At 35.6% G+C, this 22,328-nt stretch overlaps 1 protein-coding gene across 1 annotated transcript in view; it reads left to right on the plus strand.

Moving 5' to 3' along the window:
• Positions 1–22,328, plus strand: part of LOC122814365 (zinc finger protein 729-like) — a 448,289-nt gene that overhangs the window by 107,534 nt on the left and 318,427 nt on the right. Inside the window, 3 exon segments of the mRNA XM_044086949.1 lie at positions 19,402–21,066; positions 21,069–21,389; positions 21,392–21,555. Coding sequence (XP_043942884.1) covers positions 19,402–21,066; positions 21,069–21,389; positions 21,392–21,555 — 2,150 coding nt within the window.

Raw genomic sequence — 22,328 nt, forward strand, 5'->3', positions numbered from 1 at the left:
ATTTGGGTAGAAAACTTTTTAAATATTGGGACTGGGGAAAAGAGCTTCATGGTCTGGGATTACAGGATTTGGCTTATTATTGAAATAAAATTAGGTAACTGTGAATATAATGTATTCAAAGCAAAATACTCAGGTTGTGACCAAATTCTGTCCAACAACACTTAAAAGCTTATTAAAGTGTTGAAACACTTACATAAGAAGTAAATTGCTACTAACAAGGCTAGCTAGGAGACTAGCTACAATAAGCTCTGTAAACTGGTAAAAGCAGGTGAAAAGTAAGACAGAGAAGTGGTGAAACTGAATTAAGCCCGTAACAGTCCTAACAATTAGAGAACCTTATTTTGTTGTACACATTGAATTCATTCATTCCATTTATTGCCAGGAAAAGTCTCATTGGAGAAAAAAATCCTTTTCATTGGCGGTCTGATAAAAAAAAAAAAAAAGCTTGATATATATTTTTTTGAAAAATGTTACAAATAGAATTAAAAAGTCCACAGAAATTTACAGATGTTGCAAATAGATGGTAACACTCCTAAATATAATGGTGCAACATAGGACATATCTACAAATGGAAAACATTGCATGTGGTAAAGCAAGCTGTTGTTTCAATAAATGCAGCTAAATCTAAATTGAATACACAGGTGCTATTATTTTTTTGAAGGTGGGTTAGTGGATAATGTTGAAGACAGAATTGTCATTCACTGTCAACCTCTAAAAGAGATGCATTGTGTAGAATCCAAACTGTTGAACCTTTTACTGATCTGCCGGACATCCTTGCTGCTAGGAACATCTTTAAAGCAACGATTAAGCATTTAAACATCAGTAAAGCTGCCGAATGTCACAGTACTACTAACCATGACTTGAAGTTGTTAGACAACATTACAGCTGGCCCCTTAGTGTATTTGTTTAATGCTGGTTATGGTTATGTCCATCTTAATTGGAAAACCATGATTATCAAGGTCATCAGTGAAGATGAGGGTGATTCCTCATTAGTAATCTGCAACATACCCTTCAGTGTCCTACTCTGTGTGGAAAACATTATGGAGAGTTTAATGCTAGAAATGTTTATGCGTGAACTGAGTTAGCTAGATATGACAAGCATATCTCAGCATACATTCATGCAAAATTGAACAACTCTAATATGTAGTCTACCTTTTCACAACAATATTTCTGCTTTTGAACATTATCTTTATGTAGATTTTGATTACATAAATTTACAGAAAATTTCAAAATAATTAACTCCAATTTTTCTTATGATAAAACAACTTTGGTCCAGGAGACCAGTTAAGATGGATTTGTAGCTAGCTTAGTAATCAAACATGGACAGTTGAAGTTCATTACTCACTACACTACAAATGTAAAACATACCAAAATTGAACTTCTTCACAACAAGAAAGCACAAAGAATGCGCGGGGGTGCATTTTATTTAGTTCTTTCATTCTATACAAGAACTTCTTCAGAAGCACTTAAAAATCACTGAAGAATCTTTTATACATAGAGTAACAACCATTTACTCAGGGATACCAACTGAGTCAAATTAATCAATCACCAATTCATCCATAGTTAATTGCTTAAATAAAACCTTATTTTACATTAAATTCATAAAATCACTTGTAAAATGGTATTCTAAACAAACTACAATAATTTTTTTCTTAACAATTAATTTTTTAATGTTGTAGATTTTAAAGGTCTTCTTGGTAGAAGAGTTCTACAAGTGGTATTCAGTTAATTCAAGCAGAATCCAGTGGATTGAGAATTGTGAAAGATGCGGTGGTGGTGCTGCGGTAGCGTTGTCGCCTCACAGTTAGACGTTGCCCGTTCGATTCTCAGTTAAAGCGTCTACTGTGTGACGACATGCGTGAATGGGCGTTCCTTCATTGAAGGTTGTGCGTTAGGCCCGGCAAGCCAGCATGTAAAACTCTACTGCCAATCATTAGCGGACCGGAGTTCCGCTGTGGCGACCCCTAACCGGGAAAAGCCGAAAGACACACACACACACACACACACACACACACACACACACACACACACACACACACACACACACACACACACACACACTTATGCTTTGGAGAAATTTGATTCTTGACAATCCCTTTGATAGTGGGACTTTCACATCTTTTACAAATCAAGGTAGTAACAGTAGTAAAATTGATATTAAGATTTTATTGATACCCTTTGCAATGAAGTCTGGAAAGTACAATTCACTACCCTGTCTTAACTTGTACTTGCAAAAATGTCATAATTTAAGTATAGTCCCTAACAGGCTAAGCGTTTTATAAATGGCCAAATGGTATTGCAGAGACTGATGACAAGTTTTTTAACAATTATTGTTTACAACTGTTGAAAATATTAATTAAACATAATGATACTAAAATTAAAATGCTAGGACAGGAAATAACTAAGCTAGACCAAACAATTAAGGCCAGTCTTTGTTTTAGAGAGCATGTTTCATAATGTAAAGCTGTTTGATAACACTGATAAAGATGTCAAAACTTAAATTATTATAAAATATCACTGCCTGTAAAAGTTTGGGAACATCAGGGGACAGTAAGCTATATCAGTCAGGTCTTGCAGTTGTGAAACTGTGGGCTGTAAGAATTTGGACTGTATTACTAGATTTATTTAATCAACAGAGAAGTTTTGTTCTGTTTGTCAAGTTTATATGGACAAAGTTAGAGTATTAGTGTCCATTTCAGTATATCAAGTCTAAATTTTGTAATTTGGCTTTAGAATGAATTCAGCTTCATTTTGCTAAAAGGAATCTCTTCCTACAAGGTGATATTTACATAGTCTAAAACTGTTAAAGCTATGCACATTGTCCTGTAGGAGACTGAGAGGAGATAGACATATGATGTTCATTCCTAGTAAAGATACTTTTTTTTAAATTTCTGTGTTTACAAGTCTCCTGAGGATGTGCAAAAGAAATAAAATGACAAATACCATGTGTTGCTGTATGATAGTTAAAAAGTGGAGTAAAGTACCAAAAAATGTTAAAGACTATGACACAGTGGATATTTAAAGTCAAGGCTAATTAACTTTTTATTTTGTTAAGCTTAAGTGTGAGGATTAACAAGCAAATATGAGCTACTGTCATGGGTTCATAGATTCTGCACATTCCAGCATTAGCTCACCATACCCATATCCTGAATTTGACCTTGAAAATATGTCAGTTTGAAGCTAAGTGAATAGTAAAATACAGTCAGTTTCTTTAACATAATAATATTTGCAAATTATATATGCTGTGTTCTAGTGCACCCATGTCTCCATAAAATACTAAATTACAACTCATTCTATCAATTTTTATTTTCTTTAAGTTAAAGTAAAATGTTATAGAGCCTGGTTAAGGACACATTTGGCATAATAGCCTAGTTCTTCACCTCACAGACAGACATAGAGATAAAAAAAGATAACGGGGTTTGATTGTGACTTCCATTCAATGGTTGTGTGGAGTTTTTATGTTCTCCCCTTGTTTGAGTAGGATTTTTCCCATCCACCAAAACATGCATGGGGTTTCTACTTCAAAGATGGAAGTTACTGGGTTCAGTCAGAGCCTTCCCAGATAAGTTTGAAAGGTATTCCAACCCAGTGCATCTAAAATTTAAATGGAGTCATGGCAGCAGCACACACTCTTGGTAGTTTCTTTTGAGGAATTGCATAGTTCAACTTTTTTAGGGATCGACTTTGGGGTGCAGTATTTTCTAGATAGGAGAATATGGATCAGAGGCTGTGTGGCTTGTCAGGGTAACCACCCAGCAGTGCGAATTGCTTGTAAGAGATTTGATCACATTGATTGATTAATGTTGGAAGAAATGGGCACAGGTATTTCCCAGTGTTGAGTGGATTGAGGACCTGGTTACTCTGACTTACACCCCAGAACCATGCAAACCATGGAAGGTGTCTATGCACCCCTGTTAAAAAGTGTGGGCCCACTGTAAAGCCCTGCAGCCCTGGGTCAGTAAGTTATTGGCTGTCCAATATTCAGTTGCACATTCTGGGTTACCTGGGATAGCTTTGTTGAGTGATGGCTGATCACTTATCTACCAAAAATGAACCAATGATTGTTTTACCTTATATAGCTTCACTGACAGGCTGCAGCGTGGTAGTGTATAATGTGATGGCAAGGAGACTAGATATCCTGTGTATCCAGGAGATGAGGTGACAGGGCAGTACAGCAAAGTCACTTGACTTAGGATTCAGTGCCTACTACTCGGGGGGGGGGGTGGATGACTGACTAGAATTGGTGTTGGAATTTAGTGAGATAGAATCTTCTGAAGACATTGAGCATATCATCAGAAATAGTGACAAACTTGTTGGCAATCAGACTGCTGTGTAAAAACAGGGTTGTTGTTGAGTCTTTTGGCTTTTCCCGATTAGAGGTCGCCACAGCGGAACTCCGGTCCGCTAATGATTGGTAGTTGATTTTTACGTGCCGAGTTACCAGCCCTGATGCACAACCTTCAACGAAGGTACGCCTATTCATGCATGTCTCCACGCAGAAGACGCTCTAGCTGAGAATCGAACCGGACAGCGTCTGACTGTGATGCAACAACGCTACTGCAGCACCACCGCTGTGTAAAAACAGGGTGGTATTCATAATTTTATCCTACAGTAGTATAGTTGTGATGGGAAGGAAAGTTATGCATTCAGGTAACAGTTGCAAGTCCTTCCATATAAAACAGGGCAAAATGAGTAGTTGCTGCTAATAGAGATGTGAATGCTTCTAATGGGACAAATGAGGACTACCTAGCTCCACATCAGTGGGGTAGCACTGTTAAAGAAGGGGCCATTCTAGACTTCTGTCTGGTAAATGACTTGATGATGGCCAGAACATGGCTTGCCAATAGAGATAGTGAAAAGATTACATACAGGTGTGGTTACCGTGCAACTTTCTTCATATAGTGAAAGGGTGATGGGATTTAATTGGAAATTGCAGTGTTCATCCCCACTGAAACTGTTGACCACCGGAATAAACCACTGGAGACCACAATCAGCTGCAAGCAGTGATCAGAGAAGACTTGAACGTCTATAAAGAATAGGATGAATTCCTGGAAGTTGAATAGAGTGAAAGCAAAGGGGTACAATAAAGTGTTTAGGGCACTAGCATCTCAGAAGAAGAATGTGGAACAGAAAACAAAATTGCAGTAACTCAAAACAGCATGTTTGAGGATTATAGAACAGGTATGAGGCTGAACCCAGGTATGCAGAAGAGCAGGAAGTTATCAAAAGATGAAGTGTAGGCATACCAGCAGAAAAAGTTGATCCTGACAAAATTGCAGCAGAATGGCAATGTGTTAAAATTGGAGAGAGAGAAGAGTGTTTCTAGAAAATAATTATTCACTATACACTAAGTAAAAAAGATGCAAAAGCAATCGGAGAAAGTCAAGAGGCAGGTGTGAGATTCAAGCTGCTGTATCCAGAGTATTTATTTTCTCTAGAGGATCGACATTTTTTTAATGCAGAACAGGATAAGAAGGAAATAAAAGAAGTTATCCAACAAAAAGTAAGCCAGCAACTCTGATGGCTGTGTTTCTTATTCTTCTGATAATAAAGCTCACAGGCCTTGCCAGCGAAACATTTTCTAATGTTCCAAAGGAAAATTCTTGAGAGACAGAAAATAAGCAGAGGAATTCACTAGAAGAATTAAGAGTACATTGGACTTGTGATGGGAGATGGAGGTTATCAGGAATAAGACACGCAACACTGAAATTAGTGAATAAATAAGATAAAGCATCAATCACATTTGTAAAATATGGTTTTGCAAATAAAAGTGGTAAGAAAACACTGAACTTCTGTCGACTTTGTTAAACTTGTGGGTGGACTGTAAAGCATTAACCCCACACATTATATATTTAATTTTAGCAGGAATCTAAAGGGGGAAAAGTAACTGTAAGTAAAACATTTATTTGTTCTTTTTAGTGTCTGTATAATAATTTTGTGATGTAAACTGCATTTATATTGTAAAGCAGTTTTGTATAGTGTGCAGCTAGGGCTATTTTAAATATGGGGGCCTTTTCAGTGCTTGTTGTATGTGTTAAAGTAAAAATAACCTTTTAAAATTCTAAGAAATATCGGATTTACAGTATAGCAAGAGAAGATAGGCTGAACAGAAGCATATTTAAGTCAATATAATACTGTAATCTTGGCTTCTCTGGTGTGGATTAGGTACAAAAGTGTACTGATTATGTTACATGTAGAATTAAGATAATAATTTTACTTGTTTTTAGTAGGACAAATGTCTAGATTAATGTTTTTGGTTTAAGCAATAAATGCATTTTTTGTAAGCAAATATGGCTGAAAAATAAGATGAAATTAATGAAAGCCAACAAAAATGCTAAGCTTCTTGCATCTGCAAAGATATTGGCTTGCTTGTTTTTCCATTAGCAGATGCTCTCGGTGTGAGTCAAGTAGTTTGAAGCTGGTTAATTAAGGGAATTCATGCATTCTCTTCTGAATGAAATTTACAAAGATTCCTTCATGCATCTGCAAGTTGGTAGCTGTTTTTTTTTATTTCATAGTTTGCATCCATGCAAAATTAGTCAGCAATCATTGGCTTAAGCTCTAGACAACTTTTTTTTGCAAGCAAAAAAATGAAAGCCAAGAAAAAATGCTAAGCTTCTTGCATCTGCAAAGAGATTGGCTTTTTTTCCATTTTCAAATGTAGTCAGTGTGAGTCAAAAAGTCTGCAGTTGAAGACAGTTAGCTAGAGAAATGATGTACATTCTTTTCTGAGTGAAATTTATAAAGATTCCTTCATGCATCTTAGCATTTTTTATTGATTACCACTTTTACATGGAAACAAGATATCTCCTGGTACAAACAATTAATCTCGAAAAGTCTGGCATTCTGTGTTGTGGTAAATGTAAAATTTAAAGGTCCAATGACAAGCAGTACAGTGAAAAACATGTTGAAATCATAAGAAGTGAATAAGAGATGGTAGCCTCACTACCAGCCTTATGCATTTGATAAAACAGTCCATAATTTAGTTTTATCATTTAAAGGTAGACAGTGCACTTTTTCTTTAGGCTAAAAGTTACCTTGATGAGTGGATGGGAAATAGGAAATACACCACAGGGATCACTTCTCTGGCTCTGCTCGACAGGGGCACAGGAAATTAACTTTCTTGGGTGGCATAAGCCAGGGAACCTTGTTGGCTATGCTTACTTAGGCCCTTGGGCCAATAGCCTAGTACCTACCTATGAACTTATAATGTTTTCTGCATACCAGCTGTTTTTCACAGCTGGGAGTAGAATAGAGATGAGAAGGAACAGACAGCTTTAAGGAGGAATACATACTGTAACATGCAGTTTAGCATGGGTAATATTAAGTTTAGATTAGATTATGCCTGTGGGAGCAGCTGTTGATTTGGGACTGTGGGGGCAATATCTGGGGGTTTCAATTTCTTTTGTTAAAAATGTACATAGTTTTGTTAGTCTGTTTTAAGTTAATAGGGGCTGGGTTCATTCTTACAATGTTTTTAGTCCTTCATTTGGGTCTATATCAGAACATCGAAGTATTAAAACTTTGAATGTTCTGTTCTGATATTGATCACTATTCAGCAAACGCTAAGAATAGCGAAGCTGCAGAACAGCAAATTCTTTCATCGGGAAAGAATTTGGTTGGCCATTTCTGTGGCTTCGCTATTCTTAGCGCTGTGGTGGAAAGTTACGGGTTGGGTTCAGGTAAGTCTGCGATTGTTTGTATGTTAGGGTTACTGGCAGGTTAAGTAAATTAGGGTTAGGGCATGGGTTAGGCATGTGTGCGATTGTTTGTATGTTAGGGTTAGAGGCGGGTTAAGTGAATTAGGGTTAGGGCACGGGTTAGGCATGTGTGCGATAGTAACAGACTTTAGGGTTAGGGACGGTTTAAGTGAGTTAGGGTTAGGGTGCTGGTTAGGTGAGTGTGTGATAGTGACAGACCTTAGGGTTACGGTTTGGGTTAAGGTAAGTGGGTAGATAGTAGTGTATGTTTAGTTTAGTGTAGCGTTAGATGTAGGAATTTAAGTGTATGTGTATGGTTGCTGTTTGTTTGATGTGCTTGTGTTGTCTGTATGTGTTTCGGAGCAGCAAATTTTTTCCATGTGAAAAAATTCGCTGTTCTGAATGTTCAATATTTTCATGTTTAGATGTTTTGGGGTGAATGAAATAGCATTCGCTATTTTCATCTTTCGATAACGTGATATAAACGCTTTCATTTGAGGGCTTTTATTAAAGAATAGGCTTTAATGGCAATGAGGAGAAGCCACTGTATGTCAGTCAGCCTGACAAAAATTAATATGTACAAGTAAGACAAAGGTTGGAAATGCACTTTCAGAAAAAAAACCTGTCATGTACAATAAGTGGGAACAATAAGTTTTGTATCATAATGGCTATTCTGTCCATCGTTTCTTGGAATGTAAATGGACTTATAGGTATGGGAAAAAGGAAAGGGTATTGAATTTTATTAAAATGCAGAGTGCAAATAGCAATGGTGCAAAAGATGCATTTGGAAAGAAATTAGCATGTGACTTTGACAAAGAAAGGATTTTAGGGTGGATATTTAGCAGAATATTAGGAACAAGACAAAAACAGAGTAATAATACTGATTACAAGAGCGGTCCCAATAGTGACAGAAGAGGTAAGCAAAGACAATAATGATAAATTTGTGGTTGCAAGGGGCTATTGACATGGGAAGAGGATTATACAAGCACATATTTGTATTCCAAACATTTAGCTAAAGTTGTGTGCATCTCACACTGAACAGTACTTGCCAGATAACCCATACATTAATAAAACATATTTTAATCAATTAAGTGCTTTCATTCCAAGGAACTTCATCAGAATCTTCCATGTAATTCAAAAACATGACATTTTATAACCTTTGACATATGTCATGTAACCTATCACCACTCAAACAAGATCAGAAATATGAAGTTAGTAATATAACAATTTGTGTGTGTACACATACACACACACACACACACACACACACACACACACACACACACACACACCCTTTATTAGTTTACCATGTTAAATAAGATATGTGTTTAAAGTTATATAGTCTATAATGTAATCTTTATAAAAAGTTGTATATTCATTAGTTAAGAAACACTAAAACACATGCACAAAATACACGTGAGAATTTGTATATGAATGAAAAATTAGCAGCTGTCTAATGTATAATAAATATTTACCTACTTGACTAAAAAATATTGTTATAACTTAACATTTAATTATCTATAACCTGACAGGTCAAAGTTTCAAAAACACTTGTTATAGTAGACGTGGTCATTGAGTCCAGGCTTATTCATCATATTTAATCTTAAGTGCCAGACTAACTTGTGATATTTTAATTTATTTTCCCATGCGCCTCCTCTAGATTCTAAATCCACTTTCTTGAGAACAAAGAATAAAAATCTTCTAAGGTATTACAGATCAAAGTACATGTATGCAATGAATTATTTAAATTCCTTTGTTTTATATCATAGGAATGCTCATAAATGTTTCAACTGTCTTTGTTTTATTCTGTGTAGAAAGTGTGGTAGCTAGATATTACTTACTCCTAGTTTATCACAATTTTATAATCCCTTTGACAGCCAATAACTCGGTCCTATGTCCTGTAATACTTGGTCCACAATTTATGTACGTGCATTTACAATGTCCACATTTAACCATCTCCTTACTATTGTTTTTATTAATATTATTACTTTTATCCCTCTCAATAATCTCTCCTTAAATTCTTTGCTCTCCTAAAGATTATTAGGGTTTCTCACATAATTTCTTTTTAAAATCAGTATTAAATGCTAAGTTTCAGTTTCTAAAAATAGCTTGTATAATTTCATAGCATTCTTAAGACAAAAGCTATGATGTTATCTTTTTCTGTTTAGTTTACTTTTAACACTGTAATCTTTCTTTATGTATGTATGTATGTATGTATGTATGTATGCATGTATTTTATTTAACATTTGTTTACCAGGAAAGTCTGACTTGGAAAGAAGCCCATTTTCAGCAGAGGACTGGAGATAAACTCTTCAGATAAATGTCTTTGTACTGTGGGGGGAAACCGGAGCACCCAGAGGAAACCCACACAAACACATGGAGGACATGCATACTCAACACAGCAGGCACTCCAGCCAAGAATCGAACTGGAAAACCTCTTGCTGTGAGGCCCTATCCATAATGATTATTATTATTATAATACCCATTCCTTAATATGGATTTAAAATGTATATGTCTGTATTTTCTGATTTCCATTTTCAATTTATTCAGATGATCTAACAGATGCCCCCTTTCCTTGAACATGTCCAACAAAAAAATCCATTTCCTCCTTTAATATACTGACATCACTAATTTAATCTAGATAATCTTACTGTATGCCCCATCACAAAGAATGACAAAGGTGTAACTAAAATTAATAGACATGGATCAGTGTGATTTTGGTGAGGTGAGGCAAACATTTGACTACATTAGTAGTGGGTCTTGTTGCAGAGAAATCATTTAACAATGTGAGCCTGGGTTTTATGAGTAGGGCTATGGAAACATTCGCACTCCATGATTAAATATTAAGGATAATTAGAAGGATATATGAAGGATGGCAGGCAAGAATTAAAGTATGAGGGGTTCCTCTCTCTAATAAGTTGTTTTTAATAGAGGAGTGAGGCAGGGTGTCCTCTTTCCCTGTTATTTGCTGTATATTTAAAGCAACTGGCAAAGAAAATAAACTCGAAAAATTTAATTATATATTTGGAATGGTAATTAAGAAAAGTTGGCTTTATTTGCGTATGATATTTTAAACTTGATAAGCAATCATTTGAAAATGGAAATAAAAATCTAAACCAACTGTATTTCAAGTATTGAATATTATAAAAGAGGTAACAGAATTTGAACAGCAGTCTTTAGAAAATGGAAGAAGCAAATTACATAGAAATAAATGGAATTTGTGGGAATAATAAATGCAGTATAATGTCCAGGAGGAGGAGTGAGGTTTAAGAGAAGATAGGAAACAAGTAAACTATATAACATTTGACTGAAAGACAATTGTTTTAAAGAAAGAAAACTTGTAATGAAATAATGTGTGTAAATTGGGAAATGTTAATATGGTCTGTTTTCTTTTGTATTAATAAGTGTGTGTCTATGCCTTAACTGATATTTTAATAAATATATTTAAAAAAAGAGGAGGTGCAGGAAGAAGTGGAAGATAGAGAAGATAGACCAGATTAAGAAGAAATATTAGTAGGCTAACAAAGAGGCTGAGAGAATAGTTGCAATGGCAAACAAGAATGAGTCAGAAAAACCCTACTAGCTTCTGGAAAGATACTCCACAAATGACAAAAAAGAAACTCTACCAAGTTGCAAGCAAACATGGAAGGGTAAGGAAGATAGTCATCTACACATTTATAAGGGATGCCAGCAACAGTCTGTTCACCTGTCCAAAGGACACAACAGGCAGATGGGAGACGTACTTCCAGTAGTGTCAAAATGTACAAAATCCCACAGAAGCTGTAATACCTTAGAGAGACCCTACGATAAAAAGAGGAAGAAAACTCACCCTAGCAGAATTAAGAACAGCACAAAGGAAAATTTGGTAGCACAAAGCATAGTGGAAACAATGGTGAAAGAAAAGTGATGAATTTTTACTGTGGCTTTCTGAGAAATAAGTCAGGCATTCTGAACTGTGTACACTGGAAATGGTGACTGTACTGTGCTTTCCTAAACTGAAAACTAAAGAGTAAGTGAAGTGCTAATGGGTTATTAGCTATTTGTTTAATATTATGCTGCTTTTGAAACAGTTCTGGAGTAATTCTAAATATCTGTAAGCCCAGTAGCATTTTTGCATAGGTCTGTTTATCATAATATTCTATAAAAGAGAGAGAGAGAGAATCTTGTGACCAAGGAAGACTGATACTGATATACAACTATAAAATTATGCATGGATCTGTTAGTTGTATATAAATGAATTGTGCACTTTAAAAGAGAAAACAGGCATGTGGGAACCTTTGCAGTGAATGAGAGGAGGTTAGAAAAAGTTCTGAGGAGAGGGAGAGAGAGACTGGATAAGCAATTCACAAAGAAACATTGCAAGGACGTATGTATGGGCAAAAATCCAGTCTCCCAGCTCAAAAAAATAATTTCCTTAGCTACATCCATTTGCTTACGCAGTATTTCTATCAAAAGTACTCTGTAGGGAATTTTTTAAAGTCTGCCAACTCATTATATTCCCAAAACATATGTTCATGTTTATCTCTTTCTTCCCCATCACACCTCCCAACATTTCCCATCTAAATGAGGAAAAATTCTTTGGAGACTGCTTGAAGTATAAAAATATCTATGCAAACACTTCAAGCAGAAACCTTAAACCAGCTACACTTTGTTGTATATTTGGGAGCCATACATATGCCCTCCCATTGTTTCTTTGTGATTTGCTAGTCCAGTCTGTGTTCCCAATCTTTTCTAACCTCATCTGATTGATTTCTATAGTTGTTGTGCAATATTGTATATGCCCTACTAATTATCCCTTTTTTAACAGCAACTTCTATTCTAGATTCAACTAAAATCACTACCAGAGCAGGTCTTTCCCAAAGGATTCTTCTATCCCTTTCTCTTTAACTATACTCTGATACCAATCCTTGATAGGGAAGACAGTCTCTAGCCTATAGTCCAATGTCTTCTTGGCTTCTTCTCATTCTATTACCTTTCTCTCTCTAATAATTTGTTCCCAGTACCTTGGTTACTTTTCCAGTTTCCTCCAGTAAATCCCAGCCCCCTCTTGTCCGTTCTCTGTAAAACTTATTGCAGTCATCCCTATCCACATAATCTCCTTTTCCTATTCTTGTGTTGGATCAATTCTTAGACTATGTTCTGCTACTTTAGTAATACAATAATAATATGTATGACTGTAGATATTCTCCTTGAGGATCTGCATCCAAAATCCCACTCTCTCCTTATTTCTTGAATTTCTTCCCTGCCTTATCATCATCTCTTTTCATTTTGAATTATAGCTTTCTGCTTGTGTTATGTATAAGAGCCTTAACTGTGTAGCTCTAAAATATACCTTCTAATCAGGTAATCCTAAACCACCTTGTTCTATTGGAAGGATCAAATTATCCCTCTTGACTTTTGCCTCTTCCCCTCCCAGATGAAATCCTTCAGCTCTTTATTAATTAATATCCACAACTTCTCTTCTGGTTGATAACATATGCATGAACTCTATATAAAACCTAAGGGAATAAAAACATTCTACTGCTTGTATCTTTCTGTCCATATTCATAGACAACAGCTTTCAGTTTGACAGTTTTTGTATTAACTTTTGTTTAGTCTCTTCCCACATATCCTTAGCTGCCATAACAGAATCCCTTTTAACCCATATTTGTAAATACTTAATTTTATCATGTCACCATAGATATGGTTATTACTTGAACCAGTTCATATGTAGGTACATAGTTTAAGCTATAGACTTTGTTTTATCTTCATTAATCATATAGCCTGAACAAAAATGAAATTAAACTGTCTCAGGATGCTCCTCAACACCAAGATGTCCTTTTCTGATTTATCAGGCCAAAATAATGTCTGCAAATAAGTCCATTTTTTTATTTCCATACCATTTATAACCTTGAATTTCTGAATTTTTGTCATTGATTCTAAGTATAATACAAAAATCAAAGGGGAAAGATGGCACACCTACCTGGTTCCTCTGATCAGACACTATCTGAGATGAAACCTCCCTTCTCACTTTGATTTTTGCTTCCAGTCCCTCATATATACCCTCCTAAGTAATCTTATTATTGTATTGGGAAATGCAAATGCTTCCACTGCCCTACTCATAAAATCCAAGCTTACTCTGTCGAATTCATCCTCAGCATCATCAAGACCCATCAACAATAGAGGTATTTCTTAAATTCTGCTCCTCTGGATCATTATTGTTCTATTAATGTTGTCAAATGTTTGCCTCCCCTCCACAAAATCACATTGATCCATATCTGTCAATTTTGGCAAAACCTTGCCATTCCTTTACCACTATAGACATATAAACACTTTATAGTCATATTTTAAAATTGAAATGGGCCTTTATTAAGTTGGCTCTGATGGGTCTTTAGTATCTTTAGGTATTACAACCACCATAGCTTTTTTTCAGTGTTGGTGATGGTGGTCCCCCTCCTTTTAAAATGCTGTTAAAACCTTCCAGATCTTTATCCCTTTCTTCCCTCCTGGCTTCCAAACTTCCCTAGGGAATACCATTTATTCCAGGAGACTTTCCTCTAGATTGGTTATGCGCCACTATTTTTATCTTATCTCCTGTGTTAACAGTTAATTATTGAGCCTCATCTACCTCTAACCTTAGCATAAATAAGTCTTTCATAAATATTTACATTTGTGCTTTTTTCTTGATTTCCACATTGCTCTGCTTTATATACATTTTCATAATACCTCTTCAGATCTGTGATTATTATTTATTTGTTTGTTTGTTATAGGCCCCTACGTTTAGCAACAGCCCTTTTTACTTTCTGTTGTCTGACCTATTGTGCTAAAAGTATTGCACTCTGGAGTTGTTATAAAAAACCCAGTTACTTAGCAGTCTTTTAAACACATACATATTATCCAGGTAGTCCCTTTTTTCTCTTTAGCACTCTGGAGTTGAGCCTCTTCTTGTTCTATAAGATTCCCCTTACTCTACAATGCATTAGCCTTTGTTAGCCTTTCTAAATAATTCTTGTTACTTAACCATGTCTTTTTCATTTCTACACTATTTTTAAACTCCTTTTTCATTTTAGCCCACTCACTGGCTATAACTTCTGAAGTACTTTCCGTCTTCCCTAAAAACTTCCAAATAATTTCCATTACCCATTTCTTAAATTCCTCTCTTTTAACAGGTTAGGTGGGGAAGCACCAGTGTCTCATTTTTAATTCATTACTCTGCATTCATGTTTATTATTATTGGTGTATGACCTGAAATAGCCATTGGATGTGGGTCAAAGCTCTCAAGTAAATGCACATGTTCCTGTGAAATATAATTTCTGTCTAGCCTAGACCAGTTGTTGTACCTTGGGGAGTAATATGGAAATTCTCTGAGTTCCTACCACTGAATCTGCATCTTCCATATCAAATATTTTCATAAATCTATTCAGAAATGTACCATTTTTGTCTTATTTTCAACTTCTAGTCCCCCAAAATGCATCATCACTGTTGCAAATCAAATTCCAATACCCACCTATAAGTAATATTATCTGCTGAAAGCTGATTATTTCTCTCAAAATTTTCTTGGATTCCATAATAACATTTCTTAGTAGAATATAAATGCAACTGAGAGTAATATTCCTCCCTTGCCAGTAGCCCCTTAGTACTGCAAATCTTACTGCAGATCTACAATGATCTCTTTTCCTCCCCTTTTTCTTCCACTGTTAGAGCTCCTGTGGCAATTAATGTAAGTATTCCACTTTTCCTTTATCCTTGGAATTCTGCTGAATAGCCATCCTGAAATTCTTTCTTTGTCAAATTCACATAATAATTTCTTTCAAAATGTGTCTCCTGTAGCATTGCTATTTACACTGTGCATTTCTTAATGTAATTCAGTGTTGTTTTCATTTTTGTCTATACCTGTGAGACCATTCACATTCAATGATACTATAAAAAGTGTTACATTATCCTAAGCTGTTATTATTCCCACCTATTATATATGACAGATTTTATAGATGTCTATTTCCAGCTTTTGTGGTAAATGTACACACTAATGTTTGGCAGGTTGATCTTTTATATAGTTGTTTCTTGTCATTGCCATTTGAACCTTTGACACATTTTGCAAGACTTTTTTGTTTGAAGATTTTCATTAAAATAAAAACAAACACAACCTTAGAACACCCCATAACCTGTTAACTCAATACAAAGATAACACTGTACATCTTCATATAATGAAGTTTACCCTTTGTAGTGGGATCAGTTCCCTAAATAGGCAGCTGCAGACCCAGGCAGTATGTAACCTAAATTTAAGGTTATTTATGCTAAGATGCATGTTACTGCCTTTGCTCATACTTAACACTAATTGCTGTCTATTTTTTTTTATCTTTATTCCACTCCCAGATGTCCATGTGAAAAACAACTTGCATGCTTTCAGAAAACATTACGTTTTTCTCTTAAAAAACAGTGTTCTGGCTTTTTATTCCTCTCTAATCATCTTGTCTCCATGGAAACATAAGAGAAAAAGAAAACATATATATATATATATATATATATATATATATATATATATATATTTCCTCAACTTCAGGCTCTTAAAGGCATGCAAACATGTAATGCTAAAGGAAAAAAATTAACTACATTCTGTGTTCTCTTATTTACTTGTGTCCACTTGAAACTTGCCTTTATATTAAGCAAAAAGTCTTAACCCAGACATTCACCTATGCAAAAGTATGAGAAAACATGTCAGCTCTCCATATATTATCATTTGTGTGCTTTTTAATCCATTCCCTACTTCAGCAACCCCAAATTATAGCCTATTAATTAAAGCATGCTTTTGTCCAGCCTTTTTTACTTTGTTTGCATAGCAATGACTGTATTTCTTAATAATAAAACAAGGAATGAGTGAAAAGAAAAGAAAAAAGGCACCTCTTCTTTTTCCACATACAACAATAACTGAAAAGGCTTTATTATGCAACATGTAACTTTTATATAGTGTCATAGAAATACTATTAAGAACAGAAACTTCTTTACCTAGAGTTGCCCTTTTCCTCATTCTTTCATTCCCCTTAGTGTCCTTCCAAACATTAATGATAAGAAGTCAGGCAAATGCCATTCAGTCTCTCACAACTTTAACAAAATCAACAAAAGTCCATCCTTTCCCCATTTTCTTGTATAGCTATATTTCACAAATGCAACTGAGCTTTGTAATCTCACGTGTTAACTAATTTCACTGTTACAGGTCTTCTTCCTGTTCCTCTGTATCGCCAAACTCCAGACTCCAGTACAATTCTAAAGTGCTTCCAGTTCTTTTAAACAGCTCCTGTGCTTTTCTGTGTCTCTCGTGCATTTATCTTTGGAACATTGGAAATGGTTTCACTGGCATAGTCCTTGTACAAGCTTTATTATCAAAAGAATGAGAAGCAAAGTCCCCTTCTGCTTTATGGCTCACTTTTTGTTGGACAAACTTTATTTCTTCCTTAGCTTGTTTCTGCATCAAAAAATGACTTTGATCCACCAGGAAAAAGTATTCTGAAGACAGTGGGATACAGAAGTTTGGACTCTCACCTGCATCTTGTCACTCCCTGATTGCTGGAATAAACTTGTTCTGTGTCTGGTGTATAGTGAAAAATAATTTTCTACAATCATATAGTGAAGAATAATTTTCCACAAGCACTGTCCTGTTTCCAACTTTTAATATTTTGTCCTTCTGCCACAATTTTGTCAGAGCAACTCTTCCTGCTGTTAGGATTGTATCTTTACTGACACAGGTCTTGGGTGTTATCTCATGGCCAGGTTTGGAGCATATATATATATATATATATATATATATATATATATATATATATATATATATATACGATGTGTCCTTTCAGTTAACAAATCCTGCTGTGGAGTTACCAGTCCAGTTGTTTATTTGTGCCTTTATAAAATTAATAGTGTGTTCCTACCAGTTTTTCTGATGTAGCAGAAAATCTCAGGTTTTCCCTACATGCTTTGTCCTCTGATTCTACCATTTTTGAAACATCTCTTCTTGAGCAGTCTCCTACTCAGCCAGCGTTTTCTTCATTTTGACCTCTGAGTTTTGCAGTTTTATGAGTTCATCTGAATATCTGTTTGAAGCTTTTTCTATTTTTTCCAGCCTTTTGTTATTTGAGTTGATATATTCCTCCAATGTTTTGTCAGTTCTGAGCACATTTTGACTCATTTTTTTCCTGTAGGTTACTAGAAGCCATGTCTTGCACAAAAACTGGAGCTTGAACTGCTTTTTGCTGAACAGCTGCAGGATTCTTCCCAGTCAGTGTTTTCTGTTCTCCCTTTGTAGTTGATTTTGTTTCAGGCTAAGTTTCTTCTTTGCTGGCATCCAGACACTGTACTTAACTGCCTGGTAACTGAATTTAAGTGGCAGAGTTCCTGGACCTCATCTTTCAGTTTCTTTTTTCTTATTAGGAGAGCTGAAGTTAAGCTGTTGATCAGTGTGCCGCCATCTTAGAAGTCCAACAGTGGGCATAGCTTTTAGAAAGATTGCTTCCTTAGGTATTGTTTTGCCTGTGGTTTTAGTTTGATGATTACAATGGATCCATTTGCACATATAGCTAGAGATGCAGATAGACATGTTGAGGGTCCCATTAGGCATGACAACCCAACTTGTATATTTTAATGTTATAAATGATTCCAGGATTTTCAAATTAGTAGGACATTTAAAGCAAATATGAGTATGTAGAAAATCTTGTAAATAAAGGGATAGTATGTGCAGAATGAATGCACATGTCTTACTATTATAATATTATAGGGACAAATTTTAAGCAGCAAGAAAGACTGAGTACAGACATGGTTTGTTGTATGCTATGTACTGATACTTACTTAAGGAGAAAAAATAGTAGCAGAGATAAAGCAAAATAGATAAAACTCTGTAATGTTTGCTTTAAATTAGTTGAAACAGTATATGTGTGAAGTTAGCTGTGAACAGGTACAGTGAAAGTGATCACTGGGCCTCATGGCATTATGTCACAGTTATGAGGAAGTACTGAAGGTTGTGGTTTGATTTCTATTTGGAATATATATTTGACTGAATTCTAGGAGAGTACATGTCCTGAAAGCCACTTCTGTGGCAAAAAAAAAAAAACAATTGCTTGAAATAAGCAACCTAAGTTTACAAATTCATGGCATACTTCTGCTTATTGCTGTTCAGTAATCAGACAAATGCACCACAATGTAGAGTGTTTTTGTAGCAGGTGAGCCACCCTGCAGACCCATTCCTCTTTACTGGTGTCTCAGTGGTCACTGCACATTAAAGACTGATCTCTAACAGTGGAAAAAATGCCTCCATGTTTTCCTGAGAAGCTGCAGCCTCAGATAGCTGAGTAAAGCACTGCAAAATTACAAACATGCTTCTGTAGGAGCAAACAGCAGAAAGCACAAACAAATAACTGCATGAAATGTTCAAGGCCGTATGCGAAATCTGGTATTAAGAAACTGATTGTAACACATAACAGAGTATCTCCTCACTTAGCCAAGTTATTTTAAGTAATAAGTTAGGATAGCTTAGACATGTTTTAAAATATTGTTCAGAAACAAGTCAAACCAAGAACACTCTGTGATTAAACGGGGTAAGTACATGCTCTGCTGATGAAAATATCTGTCATTACTTTTGTAATTAAAACCTGTCTTTAGGTCTCAGAAACACATAAGTGCTCTTGTGGTGAAAATGTCTAACATCAGTTGTATAAATGTTATAATTAATCTGTTTTAGGTATCAGAAGCACAGAATGCAGCATAAATTCCTGTCAGCAACCATCATTTCAGACTCCCAAGTTCTGTCATCTAACAGAGAACTTACAGCAGTGTGTTCAGTCTGAAACGGGCTACGACAAGACTTTTCTTATTCCTGCATCACATCTTCATTCAGGAAATAACTGCAACAAGACCTCGGAATGTGACAATGGAACTCTGCAGTTACGTCACTCAGTTGAGATCCTGCAAAAGTGTGCTGAGCCTCTGAAAGGCTACGACAAGACTTGTGTCACATCTGTACCACAGCTTCACTCAGGACAAAACTCCACGAGTTCTAAATGTCACACAAGTCAGGGAGGTCACGCAAAGAAGAGACCATATAAATGTGCTGACTGCAGTAATTGTTTCAAATATCCTAGTGCTCTTAGGCTTCACTATACTATACACACAGGAGAGAAACCTTATAAATGTGCTAAATGCAATAAGAGTTTTAGATTAAAAACAGGACTAAAGTACCATGAATATTCTCACACGGGGAAAAAACCCTATAAATGTGCTAAATGCAACAAGTCTTATCCAGATAAGAAAGGCTTAAAATCCCATCAGCGCATTCACACAGGAGACAGACCATATAAATGTACTGAATGCAGTAAGTGTTTCTCACAGCAAAGTAACCTTCGACGCCACAAGGCCATTCACACGGGAGAGAAACCATATAAGTGTGCTGAATGTGATAAGTGTTTCACATATCATAGTAATCTTAGGCTTCACCGTACCATTCACACGGGTGAGAAACCATATAAATGTGCAGAATGCGGTAAGTGTTTTAGAAATAAGACTGGACTAAAAGCCCATGACATTTCTCATACAGGGAATAAACCATATAAATGTGCCAAATGCAATAAGTGTTTTAAAAGTAAGAAAGCAGTAAAATACCATGACTATACTCACACGGGGACTAAACCATATAAATGTACTGAATGTAGTAAGGGTTTCTCACATCCTCGTAGTCTGAAACTGCACCATTCGACTCACACTGGAGAGAAATCAAATAGTCCTGAATCCCATTTTTTTATAGTTACAGGAGAGAAACCATATAAATGTATTCACTGCAGTAAGTGTTTTAGACAGAAGCGAGGCTTAAAATACCATCAAATCTGTCATATGAGAGAGAAACCATATAAATGTGCTGAATGCAGCAAGTGTTTCAAACATCCTCGTGCTCTTAGGCTTCACCGTACCATTCACACTGGAGAGAAACCTTATAAATGTTCTGAATGCAGTAAGTGTTTTAGAAATAAGACTGGACTAAAATCCCATGAGATTTCTCACACTGGGAATAAACCATACAAATGTACCAAATGCAATAAGTGTTTTAGAAATAAGACTGGACTAAAATCCCATGAGAATTCTCACACAGGGAATAAACCGTATAAATGTGTCAAATGCAATAAGTGTTTTGCAGATATGAAAGGCCTAAAATCCCATCAGAACATTCACACAGGGAACAAACCATATAAATGTACTGAATGCAGTAAATGTTTCTTACAGCAACATAGCCTTCGACGTCACAAGGCCATTCACACGGGAGAGAAACCATATAAATGTGATGAATGTGGTAAGTGTTTCATATACCATAGTGCTCTTCGGCTTCATCATACCATTCATTCGGGAGAGAAACCTTATAATGTGCTGAATGCGACAAGTGTTTTAGAAATAAGCAAGGACTAAAATCCCATGAGAATTCTCACACTGGGATTAAACCATATAAATGTGCCAGATGCAGTAAGTATTTTAAAAGTAAGAAAGGGCTAAAATACCATGACAGTTCTCACACTGGGAATAAACCATACAAATGTACTGAATGCAGTAAGAGTTTTACGAATACTCATAGTCTGCAACTGCATGTTGCCATTCACACTGGAGGGAAACCATATAAATGTACTGAATGTAGTAAAAGCTTCATCTATCTCATTAGTCTTCGACGCCATATGTTTTTTCATACTGGAGAAAACCATATAAATGTACCGAATGTAGTAAGTCTTTTACACAGAAGCAAGGCCTAAAATACCATCAGATCCGCCATACGGGACAGAAACCATATAAATGTAGCGAATGCAATAAGCGTTTTTCATATAAGAAAAGCCTAAAATACCATGAGATGTCCCATACGTAAGTGTTTCTCTCTCAGCACTCTTGGCTAACATCAAAGATTGAAACAATACTAATTTCATGAACTCTAATCATACTCTGATGTAGAAATGGGGTCCAGTCCCATCATGGTAGTAGAAACCCAAAGTACTTGATGAAATTAAACCTAAAGTAAATGAAACAATACTGATTTCATGAACTTTAATCATGCCCTGACTTTGGAATGAGGCCCATTCTTATCACAGTGTGTAAAAAAAACTAAGCATTTGGAGAAATTAAGTCAAGGGGAATAAACCATATAAATGTAATGAATACTATAAGTGCTTCATATATCTATATAACCTTTGACAGCATCTTATCACTCAAACATTTGGTCTTGATAAATGTGTAAAAGCAACATTTGTAGCAGGAACATTGCAGCACATAGTTCATATCAGCCAGTGACACTAATATGATGTAAAGGGAACTGAGCAGGAGACAATATATGAATACTTGGGAATGGATAAAGAGTCTGCAATAAATTGTGAACAAATAAGAACACAACTTAGTAAGGAATAGTTTTAAGCTAGTAATAAAAACTACCTTGACATCTAGAAATAAAGTTCAACCTTGCTTCATTTCTAACTTACTTTTATTTGATTATTCCAAAAAGATGTGGATTAATTGGACAAGAAAACAAGAAGATGCTTCATACTAATCACTTGATTAAAAAAAAAAAAAACGGAGCCTGACAAGACATCCCTAGGTCTGCCGATGGTATGCACCTCCTTGAAACTGACCATTTTAGGTCTGATG

This window comes from Protopterus annectens, chromosome 10.part0 (genome assembly GCF_019279795.1).
Source record: "Protopterus annectens isolate FY-2018-M chromosome 10.part0, PAN1.0, whole genome shotgun sequence".
NCBI classification, from domain to species: Eukaryota; Metazoa; Chordata; order Ceratodontiformes; family Protopteridae; genus Protopterus; species Protopterus annectens.